The 20,193-nt window shown below is 39.3% G+C and overlaps 2 protein-coding genes across 3 annotated transcripts; one reads left to right on the top strand and one right to left on the bottom strand.

The window, feature by feature from the left end:
• Nucleotides 1-1,768: 1,768 nt before the first annotated feature.
• On the bottom strand, nucleotides 1,769-4,387 carry ccdc167 (coiled-coil domain containing 167). Its single transcript, XM_084737593.1, has 4 exons — nucleotides 4,197-4,387; nucleotides 3,889-3,983; nucleotides 3,657-3,709; nucleotides 1,769-2,736 (listed from the first exon to the last, which is right to left on the bottom strand). The coding sequence occupies exons 1-4, from the start codon at nucleotides 4,245-4,247 to the stop codon at nucleotides 2,618-2,620; spliced, it is 318 nt and encodes a 105-aa protein (XP_084593719.1). The 5' UTR covers nucleotides 4,248-4,387; the 3' UTR covers nucleotides 1,769-2,617.
• A 764-nt stretch (nucleotides 4,388-5,151) lies between these two features.
• On the top strand, nucleotides 5,152-19,708 carry kif25 (kinesin family member 25). Of its 2 annotated transcripts, none has more exons than XM_084737457.1 (16): nucleotides 5,152-5,339; nucleotides 5,455-5,713; nucleotides 5,851-5,916; nucleotides 7,299-7,424; nucleotides 7,594-7,735; nucleotides 9,642-9,745; nucleotides 9,893-9,978; nucleotides 10,079-10,118; nucleotides 10,218-10,285; nucleotides 11,308-11,382; nucleotides 11,976-12,122; nucleotides 12,349-12,525; nucleotides 15,232-15,386; nucleotides 15,485-15,730; nucleotides 18,363-18,518; nucleotides 19,403-19,708. In XM_084737457.1, exons 2-16 carry the CDS (start codon nucleotides 5,645-5,647, stop codon nucleotides 19,555-19,557), a joined length of 1,812 nt encoding a protein of 603 aa, XP_084593583.1. In that variant the 5' UTR covers nucleotides 5,152-5,339; nucleotides 5,455-5,644; the 3' UTR covers nucleotides 19,558-19,708. The 2 variants fall into 2 exon arrangements, with proteins under 2 accessions (XP_084593583.1, XP_084593582.1); XM_084737456.1 differs by having other exon boundaries at nucleotides 10,076-10,118.
• The last annotated feature ends 485 nt before the right edge of the window (nucleotides 19,709-20,193 follow it).

Below are 20,193 nucleotides of genomic sequence, written 5' to 3'. Positions count from 1 at the left end.
TAGCCACACTGGCTATTCTACTTCTGGTGCAGTTAGCATTGTTGACTATAGACACCTTGGTGACTGTCTCTGCCATGCTAGGCTATATTCACCTGGGTGTAAATAGCCACACAAACATAAGAATAAGACAATAAATTATTCCAATCAAATTAATTTAAAGATTTAATTTTGTTTCTCGGCCTATTGAGAAGAGGTGATAGAACAGTCAGGAAATGTTTCTCAGCCTAGAATAGTAACAGACAATGGGATACAAGTCATTGATTTACCAAAGTCACACACTTTTTCTGCATGACACAGTTTGACCAGAGGAATCGAGGTGAGGGGAACATCATAACAGCACCGATCAAATCTGTTTCAGCCCTGAATGGGAGGATGGCTAATAAAGAGGAGGGAGACTCAAATGATTCCATGTCACAGGTCTTTAAGAGAGTTATTACAGACAAAGCCATGACAATCAATATCAAGAAGAGAGAGAAGGCCTTGAGATTTTTCAGTCAAACCAAGCACTTCGCTATTGACATCATGACTGTGTCACTGGGTGAAAAATTACACCTCCTCTGCCTCCAGTGTTCTGTTTGGAAACACGTCCGCTCACTGAGCTGGTCTGGTTTGATGCACGTCAGGCGTGTGGCGACTGCTGCCTCGTTGCAGGACGCAAACCGGATTGAAAAAAAGCTCCGAAGTGTCACGTGTTTTGGACGCTGCAGGGAAGAGTTCAGTATCACTTCTTGTCTCCGCTTGGTGGCGCTATTTCATGGTGAAGCATCGAAATTTGCCGCCACCCTTTAACAATAGCCGAATCTGTTGATAACTTTTGATCACAAAGTAGTCTAGATTGCACACATTGATTTCAAAGTCAATCTGGTTTATTCTGTAAGAGGTGTTCACTAAAATACAATGCCTGAAAATCATCAAAAATGACCATTAAATTCAAAATCGCTGACTTCCTGTAGGGTTTAGGGTATGGCTCCAAGACCCTTTTTTCATGCACAACATGCATGCATGAACATGTGCCTGCCAATTTTCCGGGACTCTTATCAAACAAGTGTCAAGTTACATAAACTTCCCACGTCATGGCAAAATATCAAAATTCAGCATCATGCCGTGGCACGCTTAAGGAGCGCGGTCAAGCCATTTAGCCACGCCCACTACTTGAAGCTAAAACTCACGAAATGACTTTAGAAATTAAAATAATAGCTGAATTCCAAAGAGTTGTGTTTGTGTACCATAACTTAAAACAGAATGAAATTATGAATTATTAAATCCCTTCCAACCTATATTCAATTGAATACAATACAAAGACAAGATATTTAATGTTCAAACTGGCAAAGTTTGTTTTTTTGCAAATATACACTCATTCTGAATTTGATGCCTGCAGCATGTTTAAAAAAAAACTGGGACACAGACGTGTTTACCACGTCATCTTTCTTTTAACAACACTCACCACATATAGGTTGAAAAGGATTCGTAAATCATTGCATTTTATTTTTATTTATGTTTTACGCAGTGTTCCAACTATTTTGGAACTGGGGTTGTAAATGAACTGGTATATTGGTATATTTATTTTGAAAATATAATAGAAACATAAACATAGAAGTAACATAGAAACATAGGAGAAAAAAGATATATACAAAAGTTGTTTTTAATGCTATGCATTCCAGATAATTAAACTATGCCTTCAAATTCAATATAAAGTGTTTAATATGTGGAACAGACCCAGTTCTCATTCCCTCATTATTTTTTATATTTGTATTAAAAAATCATTTACGAACTTTCAGCTTTTATTAGCAGATGGATGCATGGCCAGCATGAGTATAAAAACAACAACAAAAAAATTTACATTCTTCAGGTTCTCTGTTTGTTGTAACAACAAAACTTACTGTACAACCTCACTTAAGAAGAAAACCAAATGTATCAAATATTTTCATTGGCACCATTTGATGAAGCATCTCTTCAATATATTGCATAAAATACAGCAATATTACAAGGTTTGTTTGTAGCACGTTGTATTTTATCCATTATTTGTGAAAAACTGTTACACTGACTGTATACAAGCTGGTGAAAAGATCTTGTTATAAAATCTACTGAGCTGCAGGTGATACCATCCTGTGTCACCTGCCTCTGACGTGTATAAATGTCCAAAGTCAGAGCTGTTAAGACAAGACAGCAGTCTTCTTTCTCGTTGTTTGTTCACATAATCCTGTACAATGAGAAAATTATACACTTGCTTGCATTTACATATGCAAAAAGATTCCCAATGTGATGGAAAAACATTTGACTGACCAAGTACAGACAACAATATTTGCTGACAGATTTAAAGTAAAGGCCATAATTAAGGTTCAGACATGCATAAAACCAATTTTTGCAGTCCAAGAAGAAGCTGTAGTGCGGCTCTGACTGTACAGATAAACTCAGTATAATAACCAGAGGGGTTAAGAAAATGACAATGATGCCATCTAGAGGAAGAACTGAGGTATTTCATCAATACAGCTCTGAAAGTTTTCACATGCACAGTATTGAATCTCTGTGTCCTCATATTTTATCTCACAACAACATTGTCCAGAGGCGATTTCCTTTAAGAGCGTTACAGTGGATCCCTTTAAGATACCAGCTGGTATCATGAATCCTCTTCATTGTAAAAAAAGATGTAGTAGAAGAGAGCGCTGATAATCAGCAGGCCGACTGAAAGCAGCATGTTCTTCCGATTCTCTCCTCTTAACGACTCCAGCTCCTTGTCTAGAAAAGAAAAACAAAATTGATGGAAAGGGACTAATGTGTGGCAACACTGAATGATGTATTACAGTAATAAGTAAAGAAGGTTTCCATCATGGTCCTGATGGAAACTTTAATCACCTTTCTGTGATTTTTCAGGGGTAACAGACAAAATCACTTCTATGACATAAAGTTCCTGTTCCTGTTGTTGTTATTATTAGGGATGCATGATAAATATTGCGGCTGATAAATTACTGACCAATAATGGGAAATGTATATTGTTATTTATTATTCTAAAAATGAAAGTATACCTGACAAATATTGGCTATAATAACATCTGACATGACAGATTATGCCAAAGCATTTCATTTGAATTCTTAGGCAAAGGCATTCTAAAGGCCAAAGTATACCGTTTTTTTTTACTATGAATTTTAAATGACCATTTGAAGAGTTGGTACTGTTCTTTTTTTTTTTATTGTAATAGTGTAACAGTGTCAGTCAGATTTGGTTCGGTCAGAACTGTGGAATATTGTGGTTTCTGAGGTAGAGTGTATGTCAGAGTCTGCACACTTGGCATAATGATACAGTTACAAGGCCAATATATTTCAGTAATATTTAGCAAACTAGTTAGCCTCTTGTTAAAAAAAATCTTTTACATTTTTGACAAATAGATTGATTTATCTTTGCTATGTTGGATTCATTGTTATTGTGTACAGTCACACTTGATCAACCAATAATTTGGGTGTCCCCCTGCAGTTATTCTCAGGACCCTCTAAGCCTCAGGTGAAAAAAACACATGGTGCTAGTTGTTATATTTGACCTTATCAGTGGTAAATGGACAGCACTTGGGTAGTTATTCAGCAGGATGTGTGGCCAGAGGGACATGTCATGATGCCTATATTATGTGTGCAGACTGAAGGAGCATTTTATGATTATCGACTCACCTAACTTTTGCACCCTCTCGTTCATGATTGCCATTTCATCTTCCAGTTCCTGCCTGTGGAGCAGAGAGGATGAGAGAAGGACAAGCAGCACCATTAAGACGTGTACTATTCAATCTCTGGACAAGCCACAAAGTGAGAAAATCAATCATCAGGTTTTATCTTTGAGAGCTGACACCCGCTAATGACACGTTGATTTAAAGGTGTCTTTTAAAATCTCCATCATCATCCTCACCTCTCCTTGTCAGAGAGCTTCTCTTTCCTGCTCCTGAACTCTGCCCTCTCCAGGTTGTCCTGGCAACGGGCCCGCCGCTCCTCCAAACGGTCAATCTACAATATTTAACACAGGTGACATACGACAGGACATTTAGATTGGACAACATTAACCGAGGGAGTTACCGCCAGACATGACAGCGAGTGAGTCAGTGAATGAATGAAACTTGTGTAAACTGAACGGTTAACGATGACAGATGCAGAAGCAAGAGCAAGCTAAAGAGCTAACCTACAAGCTAGCTAGCTAAAAGCAACGTGCCAACGTCTTACCTCAGTGGCGACACTGATTTTCTCTCGTCTTTTGTCCTTTAATTTCGTCATTTTGTGATAGAACCTACTACTGACAGCCTGACTGAAGGCTGAGGTGGACTAAATGCGACAACGCGGAAGTGTTTTTCTTCATTTCTTCCTTTTGGCCCATCGGTTCTCACAGGCTTTCCTGCCCTCCAGTGGTGGAAGAAGTGCTCTGATCTGGTCGTGTCTAGAAGGGAACCCCAGACCCGCAAAAGATCTCGCGAGAGTGATCATTTTAACCAAAAACGCAAGCCTTCTTTTACCCTGACCAAGAGTTTAATGTGCCCTGAAGCTCGCCAAAGTTTGTGTTGTCACATTATGAAACACAATTAGTTTGCACAATGTGCGCGATGAAAAACAACGCATACAAATCTCGCGAGAGTTTCGCAAATCATGGGTTGCATTCTTGACACGACCCTCACATTACTTTCTAAGTACTAATACTGTTTTTATAATCATAATAATAACTTTATTTGTGATAACTTTACATATAGCGCCTTTAAAACAACAGTTAACAAAGTGCTTTGACAGACAAAGCAAAAGCAGGATACTCAGAGGCAATATAACAACTGAAATCCAAATGGTGAGGCCAAACAAAAACAAGATGAAGTTAAGCTAAATGTATGCTAATGTAGCTAATGTCTTATATTATTGGAAAGTTAAAGTTAGGGCTTCTGTTTTTTAACTATACAATATATACCTGTAAATCTTACCAAGGGATCAATAAAGTCGTACTTTTTAGCCATAATAATACATCATTAAGTATTTGTTGATAATTTTGTATTATTAATGTTAATCTGCAAAGTAGCTACAGGTATCAAACAAATGTACTGGAGTTAAAGTAGGCTCATAAAGTAGCACAAAATGGAAATACTCAAGTACCTTAAAATTGTACTAAAGTACAGTACTTCAGTAAATGTACTTAGTTAATTTCCACCTGTGCTGCTTCTCTATGTTAGCCAACCTAGCTAACTTAGCTGCTAGCCAATTAGCTAACCTACTTCCGGAGTCCCCAATGGTTAATTAACGACACCTGTGTGCTGAACCCGTGTTCTTCCACATCAACGGTCAAAATTAAGTTAAACAGCTACAGTTTGAATACACATCACGTTTAATTAGGTATACATTACAGATTAAAAGCTATACAGTTGTAAAGATGATTGTCAGGCAACGTTATAAGGACACATTGCTGTAGCAACAGGTTGCATGAGTGTCTGTTTTGTTTTATTTCCAGACTGGAAGCTGTGAACCTCCTCCCCTCTGAAGGGGCAGACAGGTGAGCAGAGTTGAGAGAGCTGTTGTTGACCGCTGTTAATCGGATTATATGACCTGAGAGGACACTACTTGATCAGCTGAGGAGGAAAAGGGACGAGGATATCCGCACTCTCTTTCCTACCAGCCTGTTTTCTTTGAGGAAAAAAAAAATGCCTCTTTTTATAAACAGGGACCAAATATTTGCACATCAGGTACACCTGCTGGAGCACAAACTGAGGGTAAGTTGCAGTTAAATGAAGGGTGAAGTTAGTTTCTGAAGGATTGTATTTTAACCACTGGTGTTTTCCAAATAATTCTGCACGCATATATGCAGTATAATACTGAGACTAGTTCTAATATTTTACTGTGTTTTTAGACTAAAGAGGAGCGAATACTGGAACTGGAGACAGAGAATGCTATTCTTCATTTGAGACTTGCAGAGGTAAGAAGATTTCTGCCATTCATTACTGCCAGGCTTAAACCCATTGGCCTTCCTGATTATTCTATTCAGGTGTGTGTCTGTGTTGTAGACAGTGGTGGAAAGAGCACTGGAAATCTGTACTCAAATACAAGTACTGTTACATTATTGAAACATCGCTCAATTTAGGGCTTGACCAATGCTGGATTGTTGGAGCTGATGCTGATATTATGGAGTAAAGAAATTATGATATCAGCTATCTCATGCATGACTTAATGCAAGAGCAATAAGTTAATTAATGCAACAACTAAGGTATTTCAATCATCGTGACTAGAGTAATTAATGTTCATATCTCATTTAAAATGACAAGCCAAAAAACTGATTAGTCACAGCAGTGCATTCTGTTGATTTCCAAATGTTGTGATCATGATTAACTAAGTGTTACCTCTTTATAAATTCATTGTTTGTTGCTCTTTAAATGAACTGACCTGTCTGTCTTTAACTCATAATAAGACATGATCAGTTGAGTCCCAGTTGAATCGTGGAACCTTTAATATCATTGGTAACACCTGTGTTTATCCTACTGTTTCATGACTAAATGACTGCTGTGAAAAAGATCTTTCACATTAGAGTGCCATGTGTCGACCATGCGTGCAAGCCTGTTGCAGTTCCTCCTGCTCATTTTCTTATTTTTTCCACCTTTTTAGCTTTATTCCTTTTTCAAACTTGTTGTATCTTAACTATTTCTTCGGTTCTGTTTTCTTAATATCTCTGTTTACATATTTTTCTATTTTTTGAATGGGAGCATCTGTAACAGCACCAGTTTCCCTCTGGGGATCCATAAAGTATTTCTGATTCTGATATTGTGCATGCTGGCTCACATCCGTGACTCTTTGGGGCGGATAAAATTAAACACCATTATGTAATTGATTACACCTGTGCTTTTTGTGCTATGGCAATTAAAACACTAATTAATACTAAACACTTTCAGGTGAGCAGCCAAGCATTCAAATGTAAAAGTCTAATGCTGATTATTACTGTATATTCACCTCCTATAAAACAAATAGTCCATGGTGGTTCTACAGAGCTCAATAACAATTACTGATGATTCAGCATCAGAGCTGTGACTGTACAGGTCTTTGGAATAAGGATACTTCCCTATTATCTCTCTCATTATTTGTGCAGTAAGGAACATTTGAACAAACCGTCTTGTATGTATGATGAACAAACCAGTGTATTGTGCATCGTGTATTGTGTTAAAATTCAGTTTCATAATAATATATCACATGATACAAGTTAGGGGTAATCTTATTTCAGCTGTTAGTCATACTGTAGCTTTGCCTAAAGAAGTAAGAATGAAGTGAGAGCAGTGCAGAATAAGTATGTTGATGTTCGATCCTTTTCAGTGTCTGGGGAAACTCCGTCGGGACCAGGAAGATGAGACCAAGACCCTGAACCATGATGAGCAGCATCAGAGGAATGCAAAGAAGATAACCCGCTCAGCCCTCGCCAAACTGCTCCCTGAGGTCCAGGTACAAATGCACTGACATGTGAACCGTTCACGTGAGTTGTCTTTGTGGCTGTTTTGTTAAGATGTTTCTCTAAAAAGTGTCCAAAGTCAAGAAAGGACAGGGTAAACTCAGAAAGACACACACAGAGCTCTACACGTGTCCTCTCTCTCCCTCTCTGTGTTTGTGGCAGGCTGTGAAGCAGGACTTGAGTGAAGTTTTTGCAGTGTATTTGAGTTTTGCCACAGAGCTGGAGGAGCAGAGCAAGCAGCTACTGGAAAAAGTGCAGCAAGCCAGCTGTTCTCTTAATGGTCACCGTGGAGACGAGGTTCAGAGTAAGTACCTGAGTGTGTGACACTGTAAATTAATATAGATGTAGCATCTCTGACATCGTGTCAGATGATGTAGAGCTGCAGCTATTTTCATTATTGATTAATCTGCAGATGATTTTTTTTTTGCAGTTGATCATTTAGTTGTCAAAAAAGAGCCCAATGTTACATCTTCAAATTGCTTCTTTTCTCCAACCAGCAGTCCAAAACCCAAAAACTCATCATTTGATATCATAAATGACAAAGAAAAGCAACAAATCCTCACATTTAAGAAGCTGTAACCAGAAGAGGTTGTGCTTGGAAAATGACTTGCAATGATTAATCAGTTGTCAAAATGGTTGGCAACTAATTTTATTTCAGTCCACCAAATTGACAATTGACTAATCATTGCATATAGATGTTTGGGGTTAGAAAATCTACATTTTGGGTGCGGTTAGCAAAACATGATTGGATTTTCTGATAACAAATACAAGGAAAAGGATTTTTTTGGACATATTTTGTTAGAAATTATTTGATGTTTGAATTCATTACTTCAGGAGGGATTATTTTTGGATCCGTTCTTCTGGTGTCAGGTTTTCTACCTCTCACTTTTCTGTTCTGCTCACACATTCACTCCCTCTCTCTGTGGCTCCCCATTATAAACTGGTTTACATATTACAGAACCTGCTGGCTGTATCTTGATCACGGTGTGTTTGCTGGTAATCCTCTCACACCGTCCCTCCCTCCCCTCCCCTCTTCTCTCTCGCCCCGCCCCTCGAGCTTGTCCAAGGTTGACTGTCCTGTTCTGTGCAGTCCCGAGAGTCAGCTGGTCACCATGGCTCTGCTGATTGGTGAAAACTGATCTTGTCCAGTGCTTCGGCCCTCATAAGCCTGAGCACGTGCTGTACGTACTGCTGCAAGCTGCTCCAAACAAAATGGCTTTTCTTGACCTTTTATTGTTGATTGTAGCTGATGGAGTTGAGGAGGAATGTAAAAATGTGTCTAGCCTGCACAGAATACAAAATATTTTATCCATTTGGGTGGTAATTTAAACCAGTGGGAGACTTTCTCTCCCACAAACTTTGAGCTAATTTATATTTCATGAGCTGATCTGGTTGTGCAGTGGTTGGTTGGTTAACCTTATGTTAGGCTACTGTGTGAAAATGTATGGCATTGGTGTTATTTCTTGTAATGTGGACATTATAATGTTAGACCAGGAATGACATAACCTGGTGCTTCATCCACCAAAAACGTTTCAATAGCATTACAGTAACAATTTAGGTGTGATTATAAAGGCTTTGAGAGTCTGGAAACTTTGGTTTAGGTACCTTGTGAGTGTTTGAATTTAAATAAATGCAGTCAGTAAATGTTCTGAAGGCTTTAAAGCACAGAAATATTTTACAATGACAGCAGATATTTGAGCTTTTTTGTTTGTTATGTTCAAATAATCTTTAAACACAAAGATCCTGATCATTCTACACTATCCACACTGTTCTATTGTTGTCCAATCCAGCCTATTCTTGAATGTCTCAGCCTGTCCTGTGTGAATGGAGGTGCCAGGTGTGTGTCCATGTGTGCTCCAGGATTAAACACTTGGCCTGAATTCAAAGATTTACGCCAGAGAACAGACGCCTCTGGCATTTGGAGTTGATTGTTACACAGACAGCCATTCATTCACTTCACGCAACAGATCTCTGACCCTGTGGCGCCACATGGCGTGCATCTAGATTGTTTTGGTGTCAGTTGCCGACTTTTTATTGTGGTATTATCGTACCTTAAGCTTTTGGTATCATTACACCCCTTATTTTTTATATTTAAAGGAGGCAGACATCTCTATGGCTGATATCTGCAAAACTTGGCAACAGATTTAAATGTAAATTTTTCACATTTAATTTTGACTGTGTTATTTCCTCTTGATTATCTGTCTGCCCAGACTTGCAAGCTCACGTTGCAGCTCTGGAGCGCTCTCTGGAGGAGGAGAAGGAGAGGTGCAGGGCAGAGAGGCAGAGGAGGAAGGAGCTCCACAACACACTGGTGGTGAGGACCAGAGTCATTATAGTTTTGTATTTGCCTCCTCATGCTTGTTATGTGTGTAAGTTTGACCAAACTGACAAAGACTAAAAGTAAAGACATTTCTTATCCAACTTATTTTGAGCTTCATTGTCATTCTTTGTCTTGCTGCAGGAGTTGAGAGGGAACATCAGGGTTCACTGCAGGGTGCGACCTGTTTTACCATTTGACCACGTCCAGTCCTCCGTCTCTGGATCAAGGTGGGTCAAAACATCTCTCAGTACCCACAACATTAAAATACTAAACGACAGCTGAGATTTAAAGCTATAAATAATTCAATTCTGTGCTTTTCTCAAGTAGGCCTTCATCATCAGAAGAAGTGATCTCTGCAATCAGTGATGTGAGTTTATCAGACAAATTAATTTAACAAACTGATTTTAATTTTATTGCTGCCAGCTGCTTCATTTTTTTTGTCTTACTCCCTGTTTGTTCTTTTAAGGACACTGTGATGGTGAATTGCATAAAAACAGGCATGCCAGCCCACAACAGGATGTTTGAGTTTGAGAGGTAAAATCAAACACTGACATGCAGGGCCGGCCGCTGGAATTAAACACTCTGTGGTTGCTTTGTGACCTCTGTGTTGCTCACCACATCAAGTGAAACACTGCGCTCATAATCAGTGGTGGGTTAAGAGAGAGACAGCGAGAGACAAAGACAGAAATGCTGACGTGATAGAAATTTGCTTTGATCATGAAAGCTAATGTTACTCTGCAGCCCTGTGGTTTACGCTGCCAACAGCTAGATCGACATTATGTACACTCATCTCCTCTATAAAATGACTGTATTTTCATTGCATTGCTGGTCCTGAGCTGTTTCTCATATGGAAGCTGATTTCTGCCAATGTTATGAAAAAAAAGAAGATCCTGTAAGTCATTATGATGAATTTCAAAATAATGATTTAGTGTCTAAAATAATGAGTTAGTATCTCAAAAGAATGATGAACTTGAGATATTAAGTCATTATTTTGACATTTAAATATATCTAAAAAGAGTATATATAGTATTTAAAAATAAAATCATCCTTAACCCTATTTATCTGGACTTGGACTCATCGTTTAATTTGATGGCTTTGCTGCTTAGTATTTTGCCTTTGTGCTCTAAAAAAAAGTTGAATTTCTCGCTTAAATAACTCGGTGTGTAGTCATGGTAACGCAGGTTAAGCTTGTTCTAATGAAAAATGTTTCGGCTCAAATTATTGCCACATTCATTACTTTCTATTCAGCTTATCAGGTTAAACTTATTGTGGCTATGTTCAGTTTAATTGATTCAAAGTCAAAGCACCACTTTGCATGACAGCGTTGGTAGGTAACATAGCTAACAAGCAAAACGGAGGTGTTCATTCGACTAAGAACAGCGTGTGCAGCTTGGTGGTTGTCCTGGGAGTGTTTTGGGGGCACAAACAAAATCTTGTTTAGGGCCACCAAAATCCAAAGGCCAGCTCTGCTAACATGTAATGTGCATTAATCTATTTAATTTTTTAATTTTAATTTACTTAATGGTTTCTCACTGTGGTGATTTTGTTTCTTATAGAGTGCATGGACCAGAGGATTCCCAGAATGCTGTGTTTGAGGAAGTCAAGCCGCTCCTCACATCCCTGCTGGACGGGTGAGTGTGAAACGATACAAGAAAGGACTATATCACATGCCACTCAAGTGTATTCATCCAGCTACATTCATTAAAGGGACAGTTCACTCCAGACTCAAAAACACATATTTTTTCCCTTTGCCTTTAATGCTTTTGGTGTGATTTGAGATATCAGCTGTAGAGATATCTGCTTTTCTCTCAAATTTAATGGGACTAAATAGCACTCAGCGTGTGGTGCTCAAAGCACCAAAATAAAAAAAAAAATTTGAAAAATTCTAAACCAGTGTCTCTTTCCAAAAGTCATGACCCAGTTCCTCAAGATAATCCACAGACCTTGCTGTGAGCAGCGTCATGTATGAGCTGCTTCCTTTCTGTGGTAGAATATACTGGAATTACTTCTCTCTACTAGAGAGAAAGTAGTTCCAACAAGAAATGAAATCTCTACAGACGATACCTCCACAATGCTGCACCTCACACCAAAACAATCTAGATGGATAAATGGCACTACAAGCCAGGGGAAAATGCGTATTTTTGATTTTGGTGTGAACTGTCCCTTTAAGCACTACCCTGCGTGAATGAAGCACAAACATGTCATCTCCCTTCCTGCTGTGCAGCTATAATGTGTGTATCATGGCGTACGGGCAGACCGGCAGTGGGAAGACTCACACCATGATGGGATCCCAGCCGCTGGAGGAGCACTCAGGGACACAGCAGGAGACACAGCAGGGTATCATCCCCAAGGCTGCTGCTGAGCTCTTCCGGTGAGACAGAAAAACGCTTTTTAAATTATTTGTTATAGTGATATTGACAGTGTGACTAAACTGCAAGAAAGGAGGATGGTTTTATTCTGAAAACCACAGTAGATTTGATCTGATCCTCCATCCATCCATTTATTCTTAATGTGCTCTGAGAGTTGAAACAGAATATAATTGGTTTAAACTTTGACCTGTCCACGGCTGTGTTCCTCTTCCTGTGTGTGTGACCCAGGCTGATCTCTGAGAAGCCTGCAGAGAGCCACACGGTGGAGGTGTCAGTGATGGAGGTGTACAACAACGAGGTGTTTGACCTCCTGGCCAAAGATGACCGGGGCGACGTCGTCCTGCAGCGCCGGGACGTCATCACCACTTCCTCTGGCACCAGCCAGGTCACCTGCCTCACATACGAGTGAGTACAGCCACAGCTGAGGTGACTGTGTGCAGACGGTGTTTATCTATACTTTGTCATGAGAGTGTGGGATTTTGCAGATAGACTGCTTGTGTCATAAAATAGTATTTTGGAGTAGAAGCTCCACCAATCAATAGTTTCTTTGGAACTTTCTTTTTATTGGCATTTTTGGGTTAAAGTAGGTTACTGTACATTCTGTAGAGTATGTAGGCCATTTTTCCTCTTTGTTTTATATATTTTTCATATTATAGTCTTAAGGGAAAGGTCACTTTCTTTGTACAGTTTATTTTGTTGACAGTTGCAATTTAGTTGTTCTTTGGTGGTGAGTTTGACTGCAGTCTCCTCTGTGTGATGGTTTTCTTGCAACCAAAATAAATTTATAAAGATGAAAATGAAGCAAACAATGACCGTCCAGCTGATTGATAATGAAAATACAAAGTAATAGTTGTCTAAAAATATAAATTTATAATCAGAGTGGACAGTGGTTGTTTGATTTATTATCATCTACCCACAGGCACTGTCCTTGAGGAGCACCTGATTTTTCATGTTTTTATATTACCAACACTATTTTTTGACCCAGAGCAGCACTCCTTATTATTTTTCTTCAGGAAGAAAAAAAAGATTTTCGTTGTGGGCCATGGATTTTTGCCTCAGTATTAATCGATACTACCTTATATAAAAAATGTATCAAACCATGTGTGATGGGAAAGGCGTCACTTGTAGTGATGAACTCACAGAGAATTATCACCCGACGAGTCCCCCTCAGATATATGGAGCTTTATAGCCCTTTTTACTTAATTGTTTGTGGTTTTATGGTCAGCAGATTATACTCTCCAAAACTACACTTTGAGCCAGAAAAGCAGATAAATCTACTGTTTACTACCTGCCCAGCAGCAGACTGCAGACAGTTTATGAGGTATTTCACAAGAGTGCTTCTCAGAACTTAGCTGGTGACAAAAATAGAGCTAAAGGAGAAGGATTTTTGGACGTCCTGGCTCAAATAGTGGGGAAGAGGTTGTATGGCTCAGGTCCCACAGGCAACACCTGAAGTTGTTCAGTGTCTTCCTGGATCCACATTCCTTATTTAATGTATTTAAAGTTATTTTTCTGTTGTTTTCTGTACACAAGACATCTGTTGCGTGTCTGTCCACCCTGGGAGGGGGATCCCTCTTCCTTGGCTCTCCCTGAGTTTTCTTCCATGTTTTTCCTGTTAAAAGGACATTTTTTCCTTACTCTTTTAGGGGTCTGCAGGACAGGTGGTGTCGCACTGTGCAGACTGTAAATCCCAGTGAGGCAAATTGTGATATTGGGCCATGTAATAACACTGGACTTGAATTGACTCTCTTAAGGTGGCAAGAAACAAAGCTTTAACTGAATGCTAATGTTGTTCCATACTGTAGCTGCTGGATATGTAAATGGAAAACTGTTTACACAGTTATTCACCATAGCAACTTTATAAGGCAATAATATGTCTGATGTTTCAGCTCATTACAGAGGTCCTCCTCCCCAAGTGGACAATAATAATTTCATCCTATATTGTAACATATTTTTTGCGCCACTTGGAGCAGCGAAGACAAGCTGTAAACACAATATTATCTACATTTATGCTGATCTGGAAAACTTGTTAGCAAACAGTTTACACATCTCACAGACATGGAACAACATTAGCATTCATATGGAGTCTTGTTTCAGGCTACTTAATGGGGAGGAGAGTATGTCAGGCTCTTTAGTGGTTAAATGCTCCACTACCAGCTAGTCCCTGACTGTCTGTTGTTTGGTGCTGGGCAGGTTCAGCGTTCAGGGTGTTTTCAGCACTTTTTCACAGGAAATAGCTGCCTGCTGTGGCAGTGAACGACACTGTGAGAGAGGTGAGAGTGAGCCAGAACACTAAAGTAGTGCGCCGTTAAAACAAAGCAATAAATTAAAAGATGACACACTCTAGAGAGCTGAGAGGAATTGCAAAGATGGGTGATAATTATAGTGACAAACCCACAGCGACTTCATACCTTTCACATAGACATAATGATCCACTGTTAATGTAAAAAAAAAATGTTGATTATAACAGCTAGATCTGCTTCTATCTGAACTTGTGATGACAGAAAATCCTCACTGGGTAGCTAATATTATGTATGATGTGTTCACTGATTCCCTGAAGTTTATTAATTCAAGTTTATTTATACTCTTGTGATTAAAAACACTGATGTGAGTCTCTTCTGTCATTTACTAATAAGCAATAAATATAGAAACTTTTATTGTAAATAATCGTTCCAATATGACTGGCAGATTTTGAGTTTGGGCAGGGGGGTAGTTGTGTAGCAATCTTGGATGCCCCTGTAGGGGATAAAACATGACAAATGCCCTCTAGGGTGGCATTCCAGTGGACAAAACATGGTGAAGTTTCCTTGAGGGTACCTTCCAATGGGAAAGATACTACAAACTGCCATCTAGGATGCCTTCCAGTGGAGAAAACTCAATGCATTGCCAGTATAGTCTAAACCAGGGACTGGAGCAGTTTCCCCATAAATGCATCACAACTTTCCATGTGCTTTTTAAAATTTATTTCAACCCTGCCCCTTTAGTCTGAATTGGCGACTGCAGAGAATTTAGTTAGTTGAACACAGATACAAACAATGGTGGACTCGCTCATCCATAATGGCAGCTTTAAGGAATGAAATGCATGAAATATGTGTTCCATGTGTTTTACAGGCCTGTGTCTAATGCCTCTGAGGTGATGCAGGTCATCAGGAGTGTTTTGAAGCTCAGGGCTCACTGTCCCACCCTCATCCACACCGACTCCTCACGCTCTCACCTCATTGTCACCCTCACCATTTCCTCAAAGAGCCCCAACGCACTGGCCCTGGGTGAGACGCATTCATACGTAAACCCACAGACTTCACACACATCAGCATAAGTGACACCACACATTCTTGCGTTGTGACTCTATTACTCCTCCATTCAGCCCGCAGGCTACAGAGTGCCAAGAAGGACATGCAGCGCTCCGTCCAGAAGGAGTGGTGGAGTCCACGCTGTCGCCGTGCCAATACCGCCACCCGCAAGTCATCTGACGAGCTCTTTGCGAGCACTGCCTCCTCTCCCTGCCGCTCCCCCTCCTATTCCCCGTGTCCCTCCCCCAGGCCCAGCATCTCACAGGATCTGTTCAGGACCAAGCTGCAGCTGGTGGACCTGGCAGGCAGCGAATGTGCCGGTAAGAGGACCTCAGTGCTTAAAGATGTTCTTTGAATTTGAAGATGTCATGGGAATACTGGTCCCTGAATAATGGAGGATGCACCGGGCAATATCTTAACTGGAAAGTATAGTCTGATTAATAAAATGGGGCTTTAGGAATGTGCTTAATTGAGATGCTGTGGATAAACTGCTGTTAAAAATTAAATTCTTTAAGTGTCAAGTGGGTACTCATCTCCGCTCTGATGAGTTAATTCTTAATCCCCCGTGCCTTACTGCAAATTCAGCATTAAATTTATACAGTGGGTTGTTTCTTTTCTTGTAAAACAGGAACAAACGGCGTGCAGTAATCTGTAGCCAGGATAGTAGTATCACTAAGATCCCCTTCAGGAGCCGCAAAAAGTTCACATGCCTGCAACCCACAATTATTATCAATCATTAACAATAATTCTGGAAGGAACTGATTTAATTTCAAAAGTGTGAAGTTGAATTTTACTGAAATAAAGGTTGGCATGATAGCATCAGCAAACTGTTGTTAATCTGTTTCCCCTGCACAAATCATATTCATTCAACCTTCCCTCTATTTTTCTCCCATGGTCATCCACTCCCCACCTGCAGTGGTTCTGCATACCCCAGAGGGGTCCACCCCCTAGTTTGAGTACCACTGTTCGGCTTTATCTTTATTACATGCACACTGCTACACAGTTATAACTGACAACATTTTATTGACAGTGACAAATACAGTTAATAGTAAGTTGATCAGCTGTTGTCAGAGAAGCGAGTATTTTAACGTTTCCTTGATCTCTGTTGAGAAGTCATGGTTATTTTATGATTTATTACAGTAATTATGTTAAAGCTTTCTCCTTCTCTTTAATTATTTGTGCCGTCTTATAAATTCTGCAAATCTTAAGATATTTCTTTTGTTGTGTAAAATCCATAGTGTCCATTTGTCCCAAACTGTGCTAGGGTGTTTACCAGAAAGCAGTTTTAGTGCAAACTCTGTGTTGGTTACCCCTGAGATGAGCGAAACTCTGGGTTTTCAGTTCCAGAAAAAGAGTCAACTTAAACTAAACCTAATCTGCTTGTTGGCAGGTTTTCCTCAACAAATCCCGCGCTTCTGTCTTTCCTCCCTCTTACAGAGCCAGACATGCTGTTTCATTTCCCCATCGATTCAGTGCATTAATTAGTGGAGGTTTGCTGTATATCAGAATCAAAATCGTGGGTGATTTGTTAATTAGAACTATCCAAACTTGCTGCTTTTATGTGTTGTCAGTCATTTATTTGAACAGTGGTTTCAGCTCACCCTCAGCTCTAGAGATGTCCTGATACCAGTTCTTCCTTCCCAGTATCTGAACTTTGATTTTATGGGTCAATACGGCGTACCGATTGATACCGGTGTGTGTAAAATCAATTGTTGGGCCACCCTCTGTAAAACATAAACAGATACAGAGAATGAATGCCATAGAAAATCCTCTGCATGTCCTACTTTCTGAGTCGTTTCGAGTTGCTCTGTCTCTGTCAGTTTGTTAAAGTAGTTCCATTATAACGTTTATGACCCATAATGTGTAAATTTAAAAAATCAGTATGAAGCTTTAGACACATTGGATCAATGAATACTTATAATTATCAGTCATGATGTGATTGGTCGCACTGATGGAACATAATTCCTGTAATTTTGGAAATTATATGTTAATATTTCAGAGTGAGCAGGATTGTGGTGCAGCTGCAGGATGTAAAATGGGCTGCATATCATCTGAACGTATTTTAACAGCAATTCAGTGACTGTGTTTAAATTTATTTGCCCACATTTGTTAAAGTTTCTGAAATAAAGTCACCGAATGCTTTTAGCCACGATCCAAATAGATGTCTAAGAATTTAGAATCTACTGTATTTGCAAAGTGCAAATCACCAAACGCATCATTACAGGATCAGATTGTGAACTTGCTGTCATATCTCTGTCTTTGATCTATACATTTTTAAATCTTAAACTATATTTTTCATTTTAAGTTCCCAGCCCCTGTGTTTCGTCCCCCAGCAGAATACATATATTTTGAAGTGACAAATTAATGGACAACAGTGAATAAAACTTTGTGTTTTATTTCTACTTTGACTCAGGCTCTAAAAATAATATGCACCGTCCACATATACATGCATTAATATCTTTACGTCCAATGGATTAAAACGGAGGCTGTGCCTTTTATTTATATATTTCCATGATGAATCATAGTATCTGAGCTCCATGGATGTTGTCTTTTTTCACTGACTGTGTGACTTCAGGGTTACAGTCAGAGTTTGTTAAACCTGCTACCTGGAATAGACCCAGTGATGGTAAACAACAGATTAATGACATGAAATAATTCCAGTGCGAGTGTTTGGTATTTAAATTCAAACGGTTTGCAGTTGCTGCTTTGGGCTAAATATGCTGCTCAAATAGTATCTGCTTTCTGTACGTGTGTGAACCGTGAAATATCAGATGATTATTCCACACTTAATGCTTCACCGTACAAACAAAGCTGTGGTCTTTGTAATGACCTATTTTAAACCTTTATTTATGCAGGAAAAGCTTCATTGAACTCGGTACAAAGCCTGTTCACTGAGCAGATTAATCTTCTTAAGGGCATAAAAATGTATGTGTGTTTGCATGTGTGTACCAGGTATGTCTGGGGTTTCGGGTACAGCTCGGTGGGAGGCATCCTGTATAAACCGCAGTCTCTCTGCTCTGTCTGACGTCCTGGGAGCTCTGGCCGAGCAGAGACCACACGTCCCCTACAGGAACAGCAGACTCACTCATCTGCTGCAGGACGCCATAGGTGACGCACACACACACACACGCACACACTTCTTTCTTTTTTTATGACCTATGACTCATACATCCTGTGTCTCCTGCCTCAAGGAAAGACTTGTTAAATCCCACAATATCTTCATCCAGCTGAGAGATTTCACATATTAATATTCAACATATACATGCGTAAACATGCCCGACCACTGAATCACTCAAAATACTCAGTGAAGATGTGCTGGATATAAATATGTCTGTTCATACCCAAAAAGAAAAAAAAAGTACAATGCATTTAATTAGGAACCCCAATTCCAGAAAAGTTGAGCTGTTGTGTAAAAAAATAAGAACACAAATAAAGAAAAAATGAACAGAAACAGAACAGAATGCAATGATTTTCAAATACTTTTCAACCTATATTCAATTGAATACAGTACAAAGACAAAGATATCCAGTGTTCAAACTGACAAACTATTGTTTTTTCTAAATACACACTCGTTTTGAATTTGATACCTGCAACACGGGACAGGTGCATATTTACCGCTGTGATAATCACCTTTTCTGTTACAGCACTAAGCGTTTGTAAATTGAGGACACTAGATGGTGATGGTGATTCCTAAATTTATTGCAGTTTTGTGAGGAGAAATGATCTTTCTATCATTAACCTGTTTACCTGTTGAATGTTCCAAACAGGTGTTTATTAAGCATACCACAACTTTCTTAGTCTTACAAATAACGGTAAAGTTTGTCAGTTTGAACATTAAATATCTTCTTGTCAAAAGGTTTTTGCAAATGATTGCACTGTTTTTATTTACATCTTGCACGGCACCCCAGCTTCTTTGGAATCAAGGTTAGTCAAATCTTTCCATTGTTGTCTAACATCTGTTTCCTGTTGCCTTTCTCCATCTTCTCCACCAGGTGGCGACGCCAAGCTGCTGATGATGCTGTGCGTCTCTCCCACTCAGCGCTTCATCACAGAATCTCTGCAGTCGCTGGACTTTGGCACACGGGCTCGTCAGGTCCAGAAGGAGCTACCGCCGCGAAGGAAAAGTAACACCCTCAAAGTTAAGTGACAGGACAGAGACGGAGCTTTGATCCTCTGCAGAGGCCGTGGCCACATAGATCCATTCATCAGTCACGCCAGCAGAGCAGATTTGAGGTTGTAAGATCCAAATGTGCAAAGCTGTTACTGATTTCTTGAATTATGTGGGCCCTTTTTTTAAAAAAAAGTTCACAGCCTTAAATAGTATGAAAATATCTTACTGCAGTTATTAGACCTCTTATTTGATCAGTGGGTTATTAGGTGCTGCATGCTTATCTTTATAAGCATGGTTAATCCCATTTATTAAACTCCTAAATTGTACAAGAATAACTACAGTAATAGTACAGTAATGTCCTATTTCGTACGTACAGTATTTACTGTAACTAGGTTAGTTAGCTTTGCCAGAATTATTTATATATTTTTGTTTTTAAATAGATCTTGATAGCATTAAAATGTCTCATAGGGCTATTTGAAGCTGTAAATACTTGTATGATACTTGAATGTGAAAACACATTATTAGTGTGTAAATAGCTTTGGCAGTTACCAAGTAGTTATAAATGACAATAACATTAGACGAAGATTGGGTAGTGAGAACTCAGTTTACTGTAAAATCACTGTATATAGCACATTTCAAAAATAGTTTTCCAGTAGTCAACAGTCCTGTTTA

The sequence above is a fragment of the Lutjanus erythropterus genome, chromosome 15 (genome assembly GCF_056507025.1).
Source record: "Lutjanus erythropterus isolate fLutEry1 chromosome 15, fLutEry1.hap2, whole genome shotgun sequence".
Classification (NCBI taxonomy): domain Eukaryota; kingdom Metazoa; phylum Chordata; class Actinopteri; order Lutjaniformes; family Lutjanidae; genus Lutjanus; species Lutjanus erythropterus.
The sequence above is the reverse complement of the archived record's forward strand: the minus strand, read 5'-3'. Positions and strand labels throughout refer to the sequence as shown.

Excerpts from the sequence above, each read along its gene's own strand:
- kif25 (XM_084737456.1), top strand. The coding sequence starts at position 5,645 with ATGCCTCTTTTTATAAACAGGGACCAAATATTTGCACATCAGGTACAC. Across the intron at positions 5,714-5,850 it reads TGCTGGAGCACAAACTGAGG|ACTAAAGAGGAGCGAATACT; the intron begins GTAAGTTGCAGT and ends CTGTGTTTTTAG. Across the intron at positions 5,917-7,298 it reads TTCATTTGAGACTTGCAGAG|TGTCTGGGGAAACTCCGTCG; the intron begins GTAAGAAGATTT and ends GATCCTTTTCAG.
- ccdc167 (XM_084737593.1), bottom strand. The coding sequence starts at position 4,247 with ATGACGAAATTAAAGGACAAAAGACGAGAGAAAATCAGTGTCGCCACT. Across the intron at positions 3,710-3,888 it reads AAGCTCTCTGACAAGGAGAG|GCAGGAACTGGAAGATGAAA; the intron begins GTGAGGATGATG and ends TCTGCTCCACAG. Across the intron at positions 2,737-3,656 it reads CGAGAGGGTGCAAAAGTTAG|ACAAGGAGCTGGAGTCGTTA; the intron begins GTGAGTCGATAA and ends TTTCTTTTCTAG.